Source organism: Sorex fumeus, unplaced genomic scaffold (genome assembly GCF_029834395.1).
Source record: "Sorex fumeus unplaced genomic scaffold, SorFum_2.1 ptg000050l, whole genome shotgun sequence".
Classification (NCBI taxonomy): domain Eukaryota; kingdom Metazoa; phylum Chordata; class Mammalia; order Eulipotyphla; family Soricidae; genus Sorex; species Sorex fumeus.
Window position 1 is genome coordinate 18466354 of NW_026606107.1, and position 19959 is coordinate 18486312.

General features: G+C 39.9%; 1 protein-coding gene across 2 annotated transcripts; it reads left to right on the plus strand.

Moving 5' to 3' along the window:
• The first annotated feature begins 4424 nt into the window (after positions 1–4424).
• On the plus strand, positions 4425–15627 carry TAF9B (TATA-box binding protein associated factor 9b). Of its 2 annotated transcripts, XM_056124103.1 has the most exons (7): positions 4425–4544; positions 5186–5267; positions 5749–5885; positions 5961–6095; positions 7814–7886; positions 12460–12570; positions 13588–15627. In XM_056124103.1, the coding sequence occupies exons 1-7, from the start codon at positions 4494–4496 to the stop codon at positions 13746–13748; spliced, it is 750 nt and encodes a 249-aa protein (XP_055980078.1). In that variant the 5' UTR covers positions 4425–4493; the 3' UTR covers positions 13749–15627. The 2 variants fall into 2 exon arrangements, with proteins under 2 accessions (XP_055980078.1, XP_055980079.1); XM_056124104.1 differs by lacking the exon at positions 12460–12570.
• The last annotated feature ends 4332 nt before the right edge of the window (positions 15628–19959 follow it).

Sequence of the window (19959 nt, forward strand, 5' to 3'; positions counted from 1 at the left end):
TCCAGATTTAAGTGTTAAAATTTCAGAATTTCAAAATCACATGGCCCTACTGCAGCCATGCAACATCATATGTTATTCATAACCAGCAATAGAACACAAATTATCTACTGTTGCCTTTTCAGCAGATCTGAGTGTTGGGGTAAAATCTCAAATAATAATGGTAGGTCTGGTGTCGAAATATTGAATGTGATCAAAATAGAGAGAGAGTAATGTGGAAATCATCTGCCCCACAGGTAGGGGGAGGGTGTGCAATGGGGGTATACTGGGGGTTTTGGTGGTGGAGAATGGGCACTGGTGACGGTATGGGTGTTTCATTGTATGACTGAGACTTAGACTCGAAAGCTTTGTAACTGCTCTCACGGTGATTCAATAAATAAAATTATAAAAAATGATAAAAAAAGAAAAAGACATAAAAGGAATCCACGTTGGAAAAGAAGTGAAACTACCATTATCCACAAAGGGTATAAAAATATATAGAGAAAAAAGGTACCAGGAAAAAATGAATTCAGTAAAGTAGAAGGCTAGCAAATCAAACACACAAATCTGATGCAGTTCTATATGGAACGAGCGATAGCACAGTGGTAGGGCGTTTGCCTTACAAGCGGCCAACATGGCCGACCCGAGTTCGATTCCTCCGCCCCTCTCAGAGAGCCCGGCAAGCTACCGAGAGTATTCGATATGCCAAACACAGTAACAACAAAGTCTCCAATGGAGACGTTACTGGGCCCGCTCGAGCAAATCGACGATCAACGGGAGGGCCTTCACCTTCAATTATAATTTCATCCAAAAAATTCTCTAAAGGAATCAACCAAGGAGGTGAAGAATCTAGACCCTGGAAACTGTAAGACAATACCAAGGAAACAAAAGATACAATGAAATACAATACAAAAAGAGACATGTCATGAACTGGAAGAATAAACATTAAAATGGCTATCTTACTGCAGAGAAAGCATTTGATAAGATCCAGCACCCCTTTATGATGAAAACCCTAGCCAAAATGGGTATAGAGGGGACCTTCCTCAACATAATTAAAGCCATCTACCACAAGCCTACAGCAAGCATCATCCTCAATGGGGAAAAACTGAGAGCCTTCCCTCTAAGATCAGGGACGAGACAGGGATGCCCACTCTCTCCACTGCTGTTCAATATAGTACTGGAAGTACTTGCAATAGCGATTAGGCAGGAAAAAGATATTAAGGGCATTCAGGTAGGAAAGGAAGAAATCAAGCTCTCACTATTCGCAGATGATATGATACTCTACTTAGAGAACCCAATAACTTCCACCAAAAAACTCCTAGAAACAATAGACTCGTATAGTAAAGTTGCAGGTTATAAAATCAATACCCAAAAGTCCATGGCTTTCCTATACGCAAACAATGAGAGAGAAGAAAGCAACATGAAAAAAACAATCCCATTCACAATTGTGCCCCAGAAAATCAAGTACCTAGGAATCAGCTTAACTAAGGAAGTAAAGGACCTGTACAAAGAAAACTACAAAACGCTACTTCAGGAAATAAAAGAGGACATGAGGAAATGGAAAGATATCCCCTGCTCATGGGTCGGGAGACTTAACATTGTCAAAATGGCAATACTACCGAAAGCATTGTATAAATTCAATGCAATCCCTATAAGGATACCCATGACATTCTTCAAAGAAATGGAGCAAACACTCTTGAAATTTATATGGAACAATAAGCCCCCACGAATAGCTAAAGCAATTCTTGGGAAAAAGAAAATGGGAGGAATCAACCTCCCGAACTTCAAACTGTACTACAAAGCAGTAATAATTAAAACAGCATGGTACTGGAACAAAGGCAGAACTGCAGACCAATGGAACAGGGTTGAATACACTGACATCTCTCCTCAATCATATGCTCATCTAATCTTTGATAAAGGTGCAAGTAATGTGAAGTGGAGTAAGGAAAGCCTCTTTAATAAATTGTGTTGGCATCACTGGACGGCTACATGCAAAAAAATAGGCTCAGAACTCTGCCTAACACCATGTACAAAAGTAAGATCAAAATGGATTAAAGACCTCAACATCAGACCAGAAACCATAAGGTACATTGAAGATAAAGTTGGCAAAACCCTCCATGACATTGAAGCTAATGGTATCTTCAAAGATGCCACGCCACTGGCCGAGCAAGTGAAAACAGAGATAGATAAATGGGACTATCTTAAATTAAGAAGCTTCTGCACCTCCAAAGAAACAGTGACCAAAATACAAAGACAGTCTACAGAATGGGAAAGGATATTCACCGAATACACATCTGACAAGGGGTTGATATCCAGGATATACAAAATACTGGTTAAACTCCACAAGAAGAAAACATCCAACCCCATCCAAAAATGGGGCAATGAAATGAACAGAAACTTTCTCAAAGAAGAAATCCGAATGGCAAAAAAGCACATGAGAAAATGCTCTACATCATTAATCATCAGGGAGATGCAGATCAAAACCACAATGAGATACCATCTCACACCGCAGAGACTGGCCCACATTCAAAAGAACAAAAGCAACCGATGCTGGCGTGGATGTGGCGAGAAAGGGACACTCCTTCACTGTTGGTGGGAATGTCCACTGGTTCAGCCCTTCTGGAAAACAGTATGGACGATTCTCAAAAAATTAGAAATTGAGCTCCCATTTGACCCAGCAATACCACTCCTAGGAATATATCCCAGAGAGGCAAAAATGTATAGTCGAAGTGACATCTGCACTTGTTTGTTCATTGCAGCACTCTTTACAATAGCCAGAAACTGGAAGAAACCTGAAGGCCCAAGAACAGATGACTGGTTAAAGAAACTTTGGTACATCTACACAATGGAGTACTATGTAGCTCTTAGAAAAGATGAAGTCATGAAATTTACATACAAGTGGTACAATATGGAAAGTATCATGCTAAGCGAAATGAGTCAGAAAGAGAGGGATAGACATAGAAAGATTGCATTCATCTGGGGGATATAAAGTAACAAAGTATGAGATTAATACCCAAGAATAGCTGAGATCAGCACCAGGAGGATTACTCCATAACTTAGAGGCCAGCCGGGTATCCTAGAGGAAAGGGCTGTTCAGATAGAGAAGGGAGCACCAAATAAAGGATGTTTGGAGGATCCTCCCAGGAGGGGAGATGCATGTCGAAAGTAGACTATGGACTGAACATGTTTGCCACTCAATGCCTCTTTTGCAGACCACAACACCCAAAAGGAGAGAGAGAACACAGGGGATTGCCCTGCCACAGAGACACGGGGGATGGGGGGATGGGGGTGGGAGGGATATTATCCATGGTGGTGGAAAATGGGCACTGGTGGAGGGATGGGTATCTGATCATTGTATAATTGAAACCAAAGCACAAAAATTGTAAATCTACAACTTTAAAAAAAATAAAATAAAATAAAGGGGAAAAAATGGCTATCTTACCTAAAGCAAACAATAGATTCTATTTCAAAATATCAAAGATATTCGGGGAAACTGTACAGTAACTCTAGAGTCTGTATAGAATCATGAAAGATCCCCAAACTAAAACAATTCTTAGAGAAAGAAAAAGAATAGGTGCTCTTTGCAGACCACAACACCCAAAAGGAGAGAGAGAACACAGGGGATTGCCCTGCTACAGAGACAGGGGGGATGGGGGATGGGGGTGGGAGGGATATTATCCATGGTGGTGGAAAATGGGCACTGGTGGAGGGATGGGTATCTGATCATTGTATAATTGAAACCAACGCACAAAAAATTGTAAATCTACAACTGTAAAAAAAAAATAAAATAAAGGGAAAAAAAAAGAATAGGTGCTCATTGGGGAACTAGAAATCAAACCCACAAGGAAATTATCTCCTAAGTTCAGTGAGAATGGTCATTCATACAGTCTGAAAACAAATGTTGATGAAAATGTGGAGAAAAAGATTTGGTACATTGTTGGTAAGAATATTTACAGGATAGAATCCTTAAATAAACTGCCAAGGTGGAGTTCATACTCAATTCAACCAGCTCATCAGTGGCTGAATAAATAGCAGTACTCCTACATAAAAAAAGTAAATAATTAAAAAAAAGTTGAGCTAAGGTCCACTGTTCAAAGAGCAGACTAGAGAGTTGCTGGATTTGGCAAATAAAATTAGGATCCGCCTAATATGTGAGATCAACACAGTTTTGTAATATAACTGTGATGCTTGGAATATATTTGCAATATATATATATATATTTGCTGCGTCTCTGGCGTTGAAATTCAACTGGGCACTCTTTATTTGGTGGAGCATACGCAGAGGCAAGTGGAGGAAGGGTTTTGGGAGACTTTCCAGGAAGATGTAAGGGGCCGGGGTGGTAGCCGCTGAAGAAGGGAGAGAAGGGGAAGTACGAGCTTCTGGGCTTTTCCACACCCGGCCGTCGGGAAGCGCTGGCCTGAGGCGCCCCGCGCTCCCCCCGCCTCGCGCGGCCCGTCGGGGCGGAGCCTGCGCGGCGCCGGGAGCTGCCCTCTCCCCGGTGACGCGGGCTGGGGAACATGGAGTCGGGCAAGATGGCGCCTCCCAAGAACGCTCCGAGAGATGCGTTGGTAAGTGTGAGCGACGGGAGGTGGGGCCGGGAGCTCGGCCTCAGAGGCCGGCCCACGCGAGGCGCCCGCGGGCGGGTTTGCCTGGCGGCAGGGGCTCCCCCAGGAGGCCGCAAGGAGTGCGGGGCTCGGACAGGGGCTCCCCGGCCACCCGCCGCCCTCCAGCCACTCCGGCAGCCCCGGCAGCCCCTGGGGAGCGGGGCTCACGGGCGGCTCAGGAGCGCAGGCCGGCCGCCGGGCTTTGTCTCCTGGGCCTCGGAGTCTTTTCCAGCCTGCGAGCCCCGACTCCGGCGCCAGCGGCGGCTGAGACGCGCCTGCCCCATCCGCACACCCGAGAATTGACAGCCTGCTGTAGCCACCCCTACGGCTGCCGGGAAAGCCAACCCCGACCTTTTTCTTCTCTTTGCCCCCGCCTCCACACCAGCACCCCCCACTCCCATCCCCACCCCCCAGAAAACACAACACTCAAGTTTTCTGCCAAGCGGGCACGACGACGGGATTTGTGATCCCACACTGCTTTGGCAGGGAAATAATGAGCAGGAGTTTGGGAACCCAGAGAAAGAGAACCTTACATAACTGTATCCCGGCCGTGTCTTGCTTTCCAAGACCTGGGTTATGCTTGTTATTTCTGTTTGAATTCGTAGGTGATGGCACAGATCTTGAAGGATATGGGAATTACAGAGTACGAACCAAGAGTTATAAATCAAATGTTGGAATTTGCTTTCCGTAAGTTAAATCGCCAAATATTGGCCTGATTTGGGAAGACGTAGATTGTTTTGTTGTATAAACATTTTTAAACCAAATTTACAGTTAATTTAGTCGAATTCGGAGTAGATCAGTAAAAAGAAGGCGAACAGAAGTAGTTCTATTGTGGTATATTTCAAACTAATTGTATAGAGATGATATTACAATTTATTATTACGATTAGATATCAGAACCAAAATTCATAAACCTAGAAAGTAGTGAGATTTTTAATTAAGAAAAATGTCCGTGGGGGCGGAGAGATAGAACAGTGGTTAAGATACTTGTCTTGCATGCAAGTGACTTGACCTAGGTTCAACCCACTTCATCCCATATTGTTCCCTAGCACCGACAAGAATAAGCCCTGAGCACAGCCAGGAATGGCCCAAAAACCAAAAAAGGAAAATTATTCATAGGTATTAAGCTGTTTTCATATTTGTATGGAAATAATATTTTACTCTTAAAGGATATGTGACTACAATTCTGGATGATGCAAAAATGTATTCCAGCCATGCTAAGAAACCCAATGTTGATGCAGATGATGTGAGACTGGCAATCCAGTGCCGTGCAGATCAATCTTTTACCTCTCCTCCCCCAAGAGATGTGAGCAAATTTTTATTTGAAGTTTATCTTACTTTTTTTTCAATTGCACTTCTAAAAATGATTTTTTGCTTTTAGTTTTTATTGGATATTGCAAGGCAGAAGAATCAAACCCCTTTACCACTGATCAAGCCATATGCAGGACCCAGACTGCCGCCTGACAGATACTGCTTAACTGCTCCTAACTATAGGCTGAAATCCTTAATTAAAAAGGTAAGCATTTTCAGTCACCTTAACTTTTTTAAAAGGTGAGATGTGTTAACAGATTCTTGTAGGTAATGCAGTATATGAAAGCTAAAGCTAGTTAACTAGGAATTTTTAAGTTACTGCCTTGGAAATACCCTATCTCCAATAAGCTGCTATGTTAAAACATAAAAGATGGGGCTGGAGCGATAGCACAGTGGGTAGGGCTTTTGCCTTGCACGCAGCCAACAGGGCCAACAGAGGTTCGATTCCCAGCATCCCATATGGTCCCCCGAGCACCGCCAGGAGTGATTCCTGAGTGCATGGGCCAGGAGTAACCCCTGAGCATCGCCGGGTGTGACCCAAAAATAAAAAAAATTTAAAAAAATAATAAAAGATAGGGTATTTATGGCCAAAAGAAACTTTGGTGTTTATCCAATCCAACATTTACATTCCACATCATAAAACTGAGCCCAAACTTATCTATGTAGTTAGTAGCAAAGCTAGGATTGATGGGGCTGGAGTGATAGCACAGTGAGTAGGGCGTTTGCCTTGCATGTAGCCGACCCGGGTTCAATTCCCAGCATCCCATATGGTCCCCCGAGCACCGCCAGTAGTAATTCCTGAGTGCAGAGCCAGGAGTAACCCCTGAGCATCGCCGGGTGTGACCCAAAAAAGCAAAAAAAAAAAAAAAAAAAGGAAAGAAAAAAAAAGCTAGGATCGATTTTCAAATCTGATAATTCCTAATTTTTCCACCATAAGAAGATAATTGCTCAAGCGGGCCCAGTAACATCTCCACTGGAGACTTTGTTGTTACTGTGTTTGGCATATCGAATACATCACGGGTAGCTTGCCAGGCTCTGCTGTGAGGGCGAGATACTCTCGGTAGCTTGCCGGGCTCTCCAAGAGGGGTGGAGGAATCGAACTCGGGTCAGCCATGTTGGCCGCTTGTAAGGCAAATGCCCTACCGCTGTGCTATCGCTCCAGCCCCAAAAAGATAATTATATATCAAGAATTGGACTGGCTTGGGGCTGGAGCGATATCACAGTGGGTAGGGTGTTTGCCTTACACTCAGCCGACCTGGGTTTGATTCCCAGCATCCCATATGGTCCCCTGAGCACCGCCAAGAGTAATTCCTGAGTGCAGAGCCAGGGGTAACCACTGTGCATCGCCAAGTGTGACCCAAAAAGGAAAAAAATTGGACTGGCTTTCTGAAAATGTCCAAAATCTCTCCCACCAGTGAAAACATATTCCCCACATAGGTCAGTCTTCATTGTCTAAGATTTTTTGAGTTAAAATGTTGACTCAAAGTCATTAGGAAGTTAGATGTCATCCCCAAATAAGATTCTACCTTAAACTTAAATACTATAGAGAGGAAACATATATTAGTATCCATATTGGACAGATACATATTAGACAGATACAGACATGTTTGTGAAAACATTGGTTTAAATGGTAGATTGAGAATTGGGATAGAATTGTATCTATAGGAGTAGATGTTAGCGCAACTTAATATTTTTTTGTGGTAATCAGTCACTTCACATGTGGTCAACATTAATTCTTAAACTTATACAGAGCTATATGCCAGTTATATATCAAATAAAGAAGACATTGCTGGAACAAAAAAAAACAGAATATTCTTGCCATGGATTACTAGTAGTTCACATCAACTATCTTGGTTTTGTTCTGTTAATATTAGGTGTCAGATTGTAACAACAATGAAATTAATCTGTTTTTCAATTCTGTAGGGGCCTAATCAAGGAAGACTAGTTCCACGGTTAAATGTTGGCACTAGTAGCAGGCCTACCACTCCTACTGTAGGTAAGTGAGAAACAGAAAAGGCTTTTCTGATTAATAAAGACGTATCTCACACTTAATTTTGAACTACATTCCAAATCAAAAGAAGTCAGAAGTCCCCGTTTGTGTGTTGCCACTAGTAACATTTCCCCATTTGTGTGTTGCCACTGATATCATTTACTCATACTCTGGTAAAGCTATAAACATACTTTTTACAAATTTCACAATGAAACGGTCACAAAAATATCCAAGTGGAGTACAAAAGTGGGCAGGGTGCTTGCATTTCAGACAGCTGTCCCTGGTTTGATCCCCAGCACCACATATGGTACCCCAAGCCCACCAGGAGTAATCACTGAGGGCAGAGCTATAAGTAAGCCCAGAATACAGCTGGCTATTTTCCCACACCCCCCCCCCCCCAACCACCAAAAAAAAATAGTACACAATAGGGCATTGTCAAGCATTGTTGTTAGTATATAAACTGTGACATAACTGTGGATATGATTCAGGAGGTAGACACGCACATGCCTTTTCATGTACAAGGCTCTGGATTTGATCCCTGGCACCAGATGGCCCCCAGAACGCCAATCATCAACTACTGGATGTGGCCCCTACAACAAAACTTGTGATACTGATGCTGTGTTCTTTCTGTCTTCCATAAGAAATAAAGTCGTTATGAAATGAAACTCCTGAGTAAATTTGCGAGAGACTGTAGTCAACATTAGTTTAAAATGTACAGTTGGTCCAGAGTTAATACAGTGGATACGACACTTTGCCTTGCATGCAGCAGACTAGGTTTTAATACCCAGCATCCCATTTGCCCCTCACTAAATTCCCCCCAGGAGAGATCACTGAGCACCACTGTGTGTGGCCTAAAACCAAAAAAAAAAAAAAAACTACACAGTTCAAGGGTGTCAAAACAGTTCTGTTATTTAAAATACTGCTGATTGTCCTTTGTTTAGAAGGAGCCCCTTGTCCTTTTGGTTAGAGGGGGTGTCTTGTTTCCTATTTGACAGGTCTCCACAGATATATGAACATTTCTTGGTTTCAGGCATAAGATGTTCTGAGTCTGTCTTATATTTCCCTATCCCAGTCCTACAGACAGCCATTTCTTCAGAGTTCAGGTTCATTTTAGTGGAGAGTGGCATTTAAAAACAATTGTTTAATGTCATCATTTTAAGGACAATAGTAGATTAACTTTTTTTTCCTATTTGACTCATTTCATGGTCAATATGTTTTCAGGAAACAAACAAAAACCAAATCCCTTTGACTGTTATTTTCTTGGCTCTTATTTATGAGTTTTGTACATAGAACACCTCTTATATAACCATTTGGTTAAGGTATGTAGACAGTCTCTTCCATATCCTTATAATGCAATTTCATTTCAGCATTTCAGCCTAATACAGTACCTGCTTTATTGTTCTACTTACCTGCAACACTTGGGGACAGACTTTATATATATAATTGATGCGACTTTTAAATGATGACTGTCCTTTCTCTATTCCAATTGCATTCTCCCCCCGCCTTTGAGGCAGGCTTCCAACTGTGGAATAATCCTTGCCCTTGTTTCTACTGTCATCGGGTATTAGTGTCTATCATGTTTTTGTATATTCCACAAATGAGTACGATCATTCTGTCCTTCTCCTGACTCATTTCACTCAGCGTGATATTCTCCATGTACATCCAATGATGACAGTTATCTGTAGAAGTAGTACTTGAATGCCATTTAAAAACAATTCTAGGCTCTGGTAATCAGTTATACCAATTGACAAATAATCTTAATTATAAGTTGCAATTCATTTTCCTAAACATAAATATTTTAGATTTCTTGGATCCTAAGAGAGGAAAGGGCTGAAAACTTGAAGACAGTATATATATCTGGTATGTGTGAGGTTTGGACTTCAATCCTCAGCACCACAAAAATAAAAAGAATCAGCAATGTAGCTCAGTAGTATAACATTTGTTTTGCATGTGTGAGAACCAGGGTTCAGTCAGCAGCACCTCAAAAAAATACACACACAGACACACAGGGCCCAGAATTTAGACCCCAAGTTTGATCCTCAGCACAGCATGGTACCCACAGTTTTAAAAAAATACATTTTTTAAAAAAACTGAATTAGAAATAAAGCTAGAAGTACAATTAGGAATCAAGTTCTAAAATTTTTTAAAAAATTAATGGGGGCAGAACAATAATACAACAGACAGGGTGCATGCTTTAAATGCAGCCAACCCGGATTCGATCCCCTTAGTACCACCAGAACTCATACCTGAGGGCAGAGCCAAGACTAATTAATCCCTGAGCACCACCAGGTGTGGCACAAAAACTGAAACAAAACAAAAAAATTTAATTAGTTTTATAAAGTATCTGAGCTGATACTAGTAAAGCCCAACTTCTTACTTAGATGATAATTACTTCTGATAATGACCAAGAAAATATCTACCTTGCGATTTTTTTGAGAAAATAAAGTACTTAATTAAGCCCCACCAAAGTTTTTGGATTAGTCATTTTAATATATGGGAAAATTTGTCTAAGGATTATTAACAAGGCTTCACCAACTTTTTCCACTGACAGTACAGGTGAGCACTGCCCAAAAAAACCCTCAAAAACACTTGATTTTCTATTAACGGGATGCTGTGTTCAGAAACCTTTTACCATAGCCAGGTTTTTCTCAATCTCCACATTGTGACCTTACTATATTTGGAGTCATAGCCCATTTTATAAAGCTAGACGCTAGAGGTTGGATTGGTAGAACAATGAGTAGGGCACTTCCTTGCATGTGCCCAACAGATGCTCGATACCCAGCATGCCATATGACCCCCCAAGCCCACCAGAAATGATCCCTGAAAACAGAGCCAGGATTCCCTGAACATGGCTGGGTATGCCCCCTCCCCAATTTTTTTTAAAGGTGCTAGAGTAAGACCCCACCTTTGGAACCCATATGCCTGGATACCTTTGGACTTTGTTCCACTTTATCCCTAAAGACAATAGTCACAGAGGTTGTGTATTTTTTAGAAACTTCCCTGAACAGACTGCTGGTTTCAGTATGGATAGCCTACTTCCTCAAAGGAAAAACCCAGAAAAAGCACATTTCCATTAATGATTGTTTTGAGAAAGTTATATCAGTATACACATTAAGACTGAGTCTTTCAACTTTCAGTCATTAAGCAAACATTCCTTAAATGCCCAAATAGGGTAAAGGCACAAAATTCCTGTGCTAACAAGGATAAAAATGTTAGCCAAAGTTATAATTACAAAAAATAAGTCTAGTATGATGTAAAAGGGAATTTCAGAAATCAAGAAGAATTTTATAAAATTGGGTAGTATTGGATCACAGTAATAGTACAGCAGGCAGGGCATTTGCCTTGCACATGGCCAAACTCTGGATTTGATCTATGGTACCCCATATGATGCCCTAAGACTGCCAGGAATAATCCCTGAGCACAAACCCAAGAGTATGCCCCAAGTACTGCAGGGTGTGGCACAAAAATCAAAAAACAAATTGGGTGATATTGTCAGGGAGTGGGTTCAGTGTTAAAACCCATGCCTTGCATTTGAGATTTAGGATTTGATTTCTGGCACCACAAAAATATTGGGTACCATTTGAATGTACCTTGAAACAATGGGTAGAATTTAAAGACATACGAGGTTACCTCAAAATCCATTATGCTTTAAGAAGTGTGAATATAGTAAAGAAATGTCGTTTTCAGGCCCACTTATGGACCCTTCATCGGCTCTTGTGATGTTCAAATTGATTTAGCTTCATGGCATAACAGATATTTAATTCTCAGCAAGTAACAAAATCTTACCTAAATTAACAAAAAATTAATCTTTATTCTGCTAATTTACTTAAACACTCTACTTCCTATAGCTAAAACAGTGCCAGTCATTAGCTGAAGCACTTTACATGATTTAATTCTCACAAGACTCCTGTGAAATAATTATCACCATTTGACAGATGAGAAGACTAAGACATGAAAGATTAAATAACTTTCCCAAGGACACTTTGCTGGTAGGTGAGAAAACTTAAATGTAATCTCAAGTAATAGGCACCAGAACCTATATTGTGGGTGGGGGCTACACTCAGCTTGATGAGGGCACACTCTTGGCTCTGCTTTCAGTGATCATTTCTAGCAGGGCTCAGGAGATGTGTTGTCAGGTATCGAATAAGCCACGTGCAACGCAAGTATTTTTCCACTGTATTATCTCCCTTCCCACTCAAAACCTATATTCTTCACCACTATGCTATTCTAAGTTTTCAGATCTAAATATTTGAGAGCTTTCATTTTGGCATGGTTTGAAGGCCACACCTGGTGATGCTCAGGGCCTGTTCCTGGCTCTGCTCTCAGGAATTACTACAAAGAGGGCTTAGCGGCCATAAGGGGTGCTGGGAATTGAATGCAGCCCATTCTCATGTAAGGAAAATGCCTTATTCACTGTGCTATATCTCCAGCCTTTAAAGTTACTTTGTTCTTTATTTCTAATGATTTTTCTTCTCAGCTTTTAGTTTCTGTGTTAATTTCTGGTAAATTAAGGAATACAGAGTGCAAACCTATATTAAGTCATCTAACTAATTACATGGTCTGTTAATTGTAACTACAGCAACCCCACAAACAATGTCTGTCCCAAATAAAGTTGCAACTCCAGTATCAGTGACAAGCCAGAGATTTGCAGTGCAGATTCCAACTTCTCAGTCCACACCCATCAAACCAGGTAACGTGACAGGGGCATGGGCGGCAAGTGGTTTAAAAATATCTCTTCAGTATTTTAACATTTGTAACACAAATGTTATAACACAAGAACTTGTGTTCCTATAGCAAAAAATTTAAAAGACATTTTAATCGGAAAGAAAGGTGGCAGTGAGAACGCAGGTACTGGTCCTTCACAAACCCACTAAAACTATATGAAAATTTACAGCAGGTAGGGCGTTTGCCTTCCATGTGGCGGACAGGGATGACCCGAGTTCGATTCCTGCGCCCCTCTCAGAGAGCCCGGCAAGCTACCGAGAGTATCTTGCCCGCACAGCAAAAGCCTGGCAAGCTTCCCATGACTTATTTGATATGCCAAACACAGTAACAACAACTCTCACAAGGGAAAGGTTACTGCGCTGCTAGAGCAAATCTGTGAACAACGGGACGACAGTGCTACAGTGCTACATATTTGTAACAAAAAAAACCACTGTGAACTAATATAAAGCATCTTCAGGAAAAAACAGTGAGGGTTAGAGTTGAAAATATAATAGAATTTGGTGTACAACAAATTTAATTTTACCTTTGCTCACTCTATAGGATACATGTAAAGTTATAATAGAAATGGAATTCAGTTATAGCATGGTTAATTAATGCATGTCTGTAGATTTCATTTTCTAAAACCTAAATGCACGTAGTAAAAATCTTACATAAAATATTGGCTATAAGTGAAATGTAAAGTTTTACTTTGACTATGTATTTTCTATGAGGAATAAAACTTCAATAATAAGTACTACAAATTGAAATTCTAGGTGATTAAGTTTTTAAAATGTAGAATTTATGTAATCTTGTAGCATTTAAATACTTTCAGGCATTAAAAATGTAATTCAATTCTTGATGCATTAAAATTACCAAGGCTTCTTATAAAGTACAGTTGGAATTTAAGTTGTTACATTATTAGTCATTTATTTTGTGTGCTTTTTACTATAAGTTTCTGATTCAGGCTAATTCATAGTTTGCGGATGTTTTCTTCTGTTTACAGTTCCTACAACAACGGCAGTTCAAAATGTTCTGATCAATCCTTCAATGATTGGGCAAAAAAATGTTCTTATTACCACCAACATGGTTTCATCACAGAATTCAGCCAATGAATCAAAGACATTGAAGAGAAAACATGAAGATGATGACAATGATACTATGTAAGGAATAGTCAAGATGCATTTCAAATGTGTAGTTGATTTTGAGCCCTGTATACTAAATGAGAACATTCTAGATCTTTTCAAGTGTTATCTTAGGAATCGTAAATATAGCTGCAATAGTTAGAACTGTTAAGATTTAAAAGTGAGCACCAGTTTTTTTCATTAGGCTAAAGTACAAAGTTTCATTAATGTTGAGACCTACTGTGGCAGTTCTATTTTTGGAAGCAGTTTTCTCCCAGAATCATTGACAACAGCACTAAAGTTTCAGTTTTTGCAGTCTTACTAGCCTTACCTTACAATTTCTAACATATATTCAACGGCTACTTCCTTTCTGTAAGGTAAGACAGTCACCAACTTTTCTGAACAGATCTAAATGTAGGGTAATAATTTGGAGAATGTATTTAGAGAGATTCTAAATCCATTTGAATGTATCTGTTTCTTGGTGTTTGCTATTTCACAACCCCTCAAATGTGTCTGGATCCTCCATTCATTCATTTTCTGCACCCTCTGCTCTTAAAAGATTTTCTTCATATGGCAATTTAATTTAAAAGTCCAAAAATAGAATATTAAATAATTCCTGATAATAAAGCTCCATGCCATTTTCAGGCTTTTCTATAAACCTGCTCTTTAAATGCTTTGATGTATGATGTTCACTTAAACCCAAAGGGTTTGAATTTATTTTTTTGTCTCTATACCAGAGCTGTTGTGTTTTGTCCTTTTACATTTAATGCCATACTATGCTTAGGACAGGTAGTTTTTAGTAGTTTACATTCAATTTCACCCTCGTATTTTAAGTTGATAATTCCACTGTATTTCACAATTCTAAATTTAACTTAGATGCTATCACTTAAAATCTGCCTTAATAAGTTATTTACACTGGGATTAGGCAAAAATCACTGAAAACAATTTTTTTCTTTTTACCATATGCAAATATGCTTTGATCACTACTGCCTGAATACTCCTAATGGTATAATTCAGATAATTTTTTTTTGCTTTTTGGGTCACACCTGGTGATGCACAGGAGTTACTCCTGGCGGTGCTCAGGGGACCATATGGGATGCTGGAAATCGAACCCGGGTCAGCCGCGTGCAAGGCAAACGCCCTACCCGCTGTGCTATCTCTCCAGTCCCATTCAGATCATTTTTATGGTTTGTTGCTGAGGATGTCATACATGAGATGAGACCTAAAAAGTTTTTCTTCCTGAGAAAACCAATAAGGAAATCAGATGAGTGTGAAGTGACTTGTACTTATGTGTACTTCATTTCCCGTAAGATGGTATGTTTCTAATCACCTTTTCCTATGTGCCATTTAAATCTACCTGAACATCTTATTGGGAAATGCTGTACAGTTTAAAAATATAAAGACTTAACATTATTTCTAAGTTTGACATAATTAACATAAATTACTTTGCAGAATTTTCCAAAATGTATTTTCATAACATAATTTAGAGTATGTATAAGGGATCCTCAAATTTTAAAACTTAAATTGCATCTCGGATGGTACTTGATACATCAAAGATAAGTAGCCCAGTAACAGGAAGATACATCTCGTCACAGTAGGTATACTCATCACAGTAGGGGATGATAAAAGAGGTGGTATCAAACTTGTAACAAAAGAACTGATCATCATAGGAAAGACTCATTATATAGCATAGGAAATCATTACTTGAATGTTCTCAGGGAGGCAGCATGTCAGAAAGCCTAGGTTCTAGTTTTGGCTCCGTGATTTTTCATTTATGACCTTACTTCACCTAAGCCTTGTTCTACTCACTGGTAGGAAAATAACACCAGCCTTGCCTACCTCACAGGGATGTTGTGAGGTTTAACTGGTATATGTGAAAGTTCGTATTTGTTCCAAGATTATTAATAAAAAAGTTGAACTTACCTTTCGTCTCTTACTTAAGGAATTCAAAAATGATGAATGAGTTCTGGTAATTCTGAAGTCCAAAACCAAATTAAGATTTGCTTAATGGATGAATTACATTAGAAAAATCACTTGACTTTATTTAGAATCAGTATGTGACATAGTGAAGCAAAGTACAAATAAGAATGATTGAAAGAATATGGGCTTAAGCCTCTTAAAAAAACTAATAGTGGGGAGGGCGTTTGGCTTGCATGCAGCCAACCCAGGTTCAATCCCTGGTACCACATATGATCCCAGAAGCACCCCAGGAGTGATCCCTGAGCACTGCCGGCTATGGCAAACACACACAGAAATAACCCTAGCATGCTATCTTTGATGGAACTATACATTTGAGGTTGCAATCTGAATGTTCATTCACTTACTAGATCACCCAGTAAGTGGTTTGTTCTTTCAGATGAAGACGACTTTATCTTGAAGATCATCCCTCCTTTAAGGATGGGAAATCTAGTGAAATCTAGTTTCAAGAGTGACTTCAAAGCAGCTTGCAGGAGGAATTTTTAATGTACTGATGTGAATGGAGTAAGTGCATTTTCATCCCAAATTATTCCTTTTATAAGCAGGAAGAACTATGTGTCCCTGATCTGTGTAGAAATACAGACCTATCGCCCATAGGAGAGAAGGATAGAAGATACAATGCACACTGTGGTTTAAAGAATCTAGAGTGAAATAAAGTACTCAAGGTGTAGGAAAGAAAACACTAACCTGAAGAACAGATATAATAGAGTGTGTATAATATACCATCATATATATATATGAACACGAATGCTTTTTCTATGCACTCAAATAAATCAGTATTACCAGTGGTTGCTTCTCAGAAGGGAAACGAACTGTGAGGAGACTAAGAGAAGGACTCTTACTATGTATCTTTTTTTTATTCATACTGTGTACTAGAAAGAGCAGAGGTTCCAAACATTATCACCCCCTTTTCCAAAAAAAACTCTGTGCCCTCTGGAAATCCTCCTTCTTTAAAGGAATGAACAGTCCCTCCCAGTTGCACCTCAAGCTAAACCCTCCCACCCACATGGGAAGACTGTTCAAGGAATTTTTATACAAAAGAAAGTTGGAGGGCCAGAGAGAGAGTATAGCAGGTAAGGCACTTGCTTTGCATGTGGTACACCCAGATTCAATCTCCAAGTGCATGTGTATAGCTGAATATGGCTCAAAAAAAGTAAAGAAAGAAAATTGAAAACACTAAAAACACTAATACTAATGCGTTTATTCGCTTATGACTAAGAATAATTTTATATAGGGATGGAAATATCTGGGGGCTCAAACTAGTTTTCCACACTGAATCCTAAACCTTTGCAACTTTTTATCATTAACTCATAATTCACCCTTAAATGAGTACATGCATCCTTATACTATTCAAGTTTATATGCTCATAAACTTTTCAATAATCTTCTTTGATCACTATCACTGTCCTCCTGTTGTTCATCGATTTGCTCGAGCGGGCCCAGTAACGTGTCCACTGTGACAATTGTTACTGTGTTTGGCAGAATGAATACATCACGGGCAGCTTCCCAGGCTTTCCCGTGCGGGAAGATACTCTCGGTAGCTTGCCGGGCTCTCTGAGAGGAGCGGAGAAATCGAACTCGGGTTGGCCATGTTTGCCGCTTACAAGGCAAAATCTTCCTTGATAAAGTTATAAATTCCTTTATGCCATAAATGCTACATTATACCTCTATTAAGTCCTAAGCATATAGTCAGTACTCAAAGATTTGGCGATTTGCATTTTCCCACTTATTCTTTCGATTAATGAACCCAAAATGGGATAATATCCTGAGCAGAGTCTAGTAAAAAGTTACAATCAGGTATTAATGAATGGATAAAATAGCATGCTAGGTTTATGAATATGTTAACTAGACAATTCTTTCAAATACTTTAAATATTTAAAATAAAATGTCACGGGGTTCGAGAATACAGCAGGTAGGGTGCTTGCCTTGCATGCAGTTGACCTGGATTCAATCACCAGCACCACATGTTTCCCCGAGCCTGCCAGGAGTGATCCCAAAGGACATAGCCAGAAGTAAGCCCTGAGCACCTCTGGATATGGCCCAAAATTTAAAAAAAAAAAAACTGAAATTGGGAAAACGTAAGTGGAGTACAAGTTATTAGTATGCTAAAGCTCTAGCCCAACTATTAATATTATTTTTCTTGGTCTATGGGTAGTTATCTCTGGACCTCATCTACAAAAAAGACTAGACTAAAATTCCTGCTTCTCAACAAAAGTATAGTTATGGTTCCATCAGAGGTTTGCAGAAATGATGCATTTTAATTCATTATAATTATAGGCATAGCATTAACTAAATCACATATGTAAAGTAAAAAGTAAAGTAAAGGCCCTCCCGTTGATCATCGATTTGCTCGAGTGGGCCCAGTAACGTCTCCATTGGAGACTTTGTTGTTACTGTGTCTGGCATATCGAATACATCACGGGGAGCTTGCCAGGCTCTGCTGTGCGGGCGAGATACTCTCAGTAGCTTGCCGGGCTCTCCAAGAGGGGCGGAGGAATCGAACTCGAATTGGCCATGCTGGCTGCGTGCAAGGCAAACGCCCTACCTGCTGTGCTATCTCTCCAGCCCAAATCACATATGAAGTTTTATAAAATTATTCAAGACTCCAAAATTCTTGTTTTGTTTAAAGCACTCACCAAAATATTGACTATTCTCTACAAAACTAAGCAAAAATATTCTATTCTAGAAGCATCATTTCAGGAATGAGGTAGAATGAAAAGGTATCATCCTTTGGAATCAAACATGGACTTGAATCCTTGTTATTACTTATTAGCTTTGTGATCCATGAATTGAACTATAGGTGAAATATATATCTAGTATGTAAAAAATATCCAGGAAAGAAATTGTGGTTAAATACAGCATAGTTTGGAATTGTGTATTTATATCTACTCACTGCCCAAACCCAAAATTGATAGAAAAGGTGTCTAGGATGTGACTCTGCAGCTAAGTGCATGATGAGACCTGGGTTTCATCCCTGGTACGTCCCCTACACACAAAAACATGAAATAAATGAAAGGAAAACTGCAAGGACAACAGAAGAATCAGAATTTTCTTCACTTCAGAACCAGGTGTGGCGCCACATACAAAGTACAAAATTATTTTTTTGTTTTATCCTGGGGTCACACCCAGCAGGGCTAAGGAACTATTCCTGGCTCTGTGCAGTGCTCGGGACCATATGTAATGCTAGGTATAGAACTTGGGTCAGCTGCATGCAAGATGAGAACCTTATCTCCTGTACTATCTCTTTAAAAAACAGAAAAAAGAAGTTAATGGAACAGTAGTACAACAGGTAGGGTGCTTGCCTTTCATGCAGTCAACCAGGGTTCAACCCCCAGCACCACACATGATCGCCTAAGCACTGCCAAGAGTGAACGCTGACCAGAGCCCGAAGTAAACCCTGAGCATGCATTGTTCAGAATGCTCAGAATCAAGAAACTAAGGACAGAGAAATAGTGGAGGTAAGGCCTTTCATGCAGTGTTCTCTTAGCACCACCAGGCGTCACTCCTGAGCACAGAGCTAGGAGTAGGCCCTGAGCACTAATGGGTGTAATCCCCCCCAAAAAAGAAAAAAAATCAAGAAGTTCACAGTATATGGTGCTTGAATATTGTACAACTAAACCTCAATACATTAACAACTTTGGATTTCATGGTGATTCAATAAAAAGAAAACAAGAAGTTAACAGTATAATCATGTTACTTAGAAACAGAAGGTAGCTTTCATTTTCAAAAAGCTAAGTGTTTCAAAAAAAAACAATTTTCAAAAATCTGGAGTGTGAGAATCACAAATGGAATGAATGGACTGAGGCCCACATTTTTCAAAAACCTTGACTTTTAAAACCACAATCATGTGTAACTGATAAAAATAAATCTTAAATGTCACTTAAAACATAGTAAAACTTCAAAATAATTATTAAAGTACCTTTAATAAAATGTCCTCAGAAAAAGATGGGCTGGAGTGATAGCACAGCGGGTAGGGTGTTTGCCTTGCATGCAGCAAACATGGCCAACCCGAGTTCGATTCCTCTGACCCTCTCGGAGAGCCCGGCAAGCTACCGAGAGTATCTCGCCCACATGGCAAAGCCTGGCAAGGTACCCGTGACACATTCGATATGCCAAACACAGTAACAACTGTCACAATGGAGACATTACTGGGCCCGCTCGAGCAAACTGATGAACAATGGGAGGACAGTGACAGTGACAGAAACCTAGTTCCCCACTCTAACTGCTGCTGCCCACTTTCCTTCATTCAGAAATGTAATTTATTCTTTCCTTAAAACT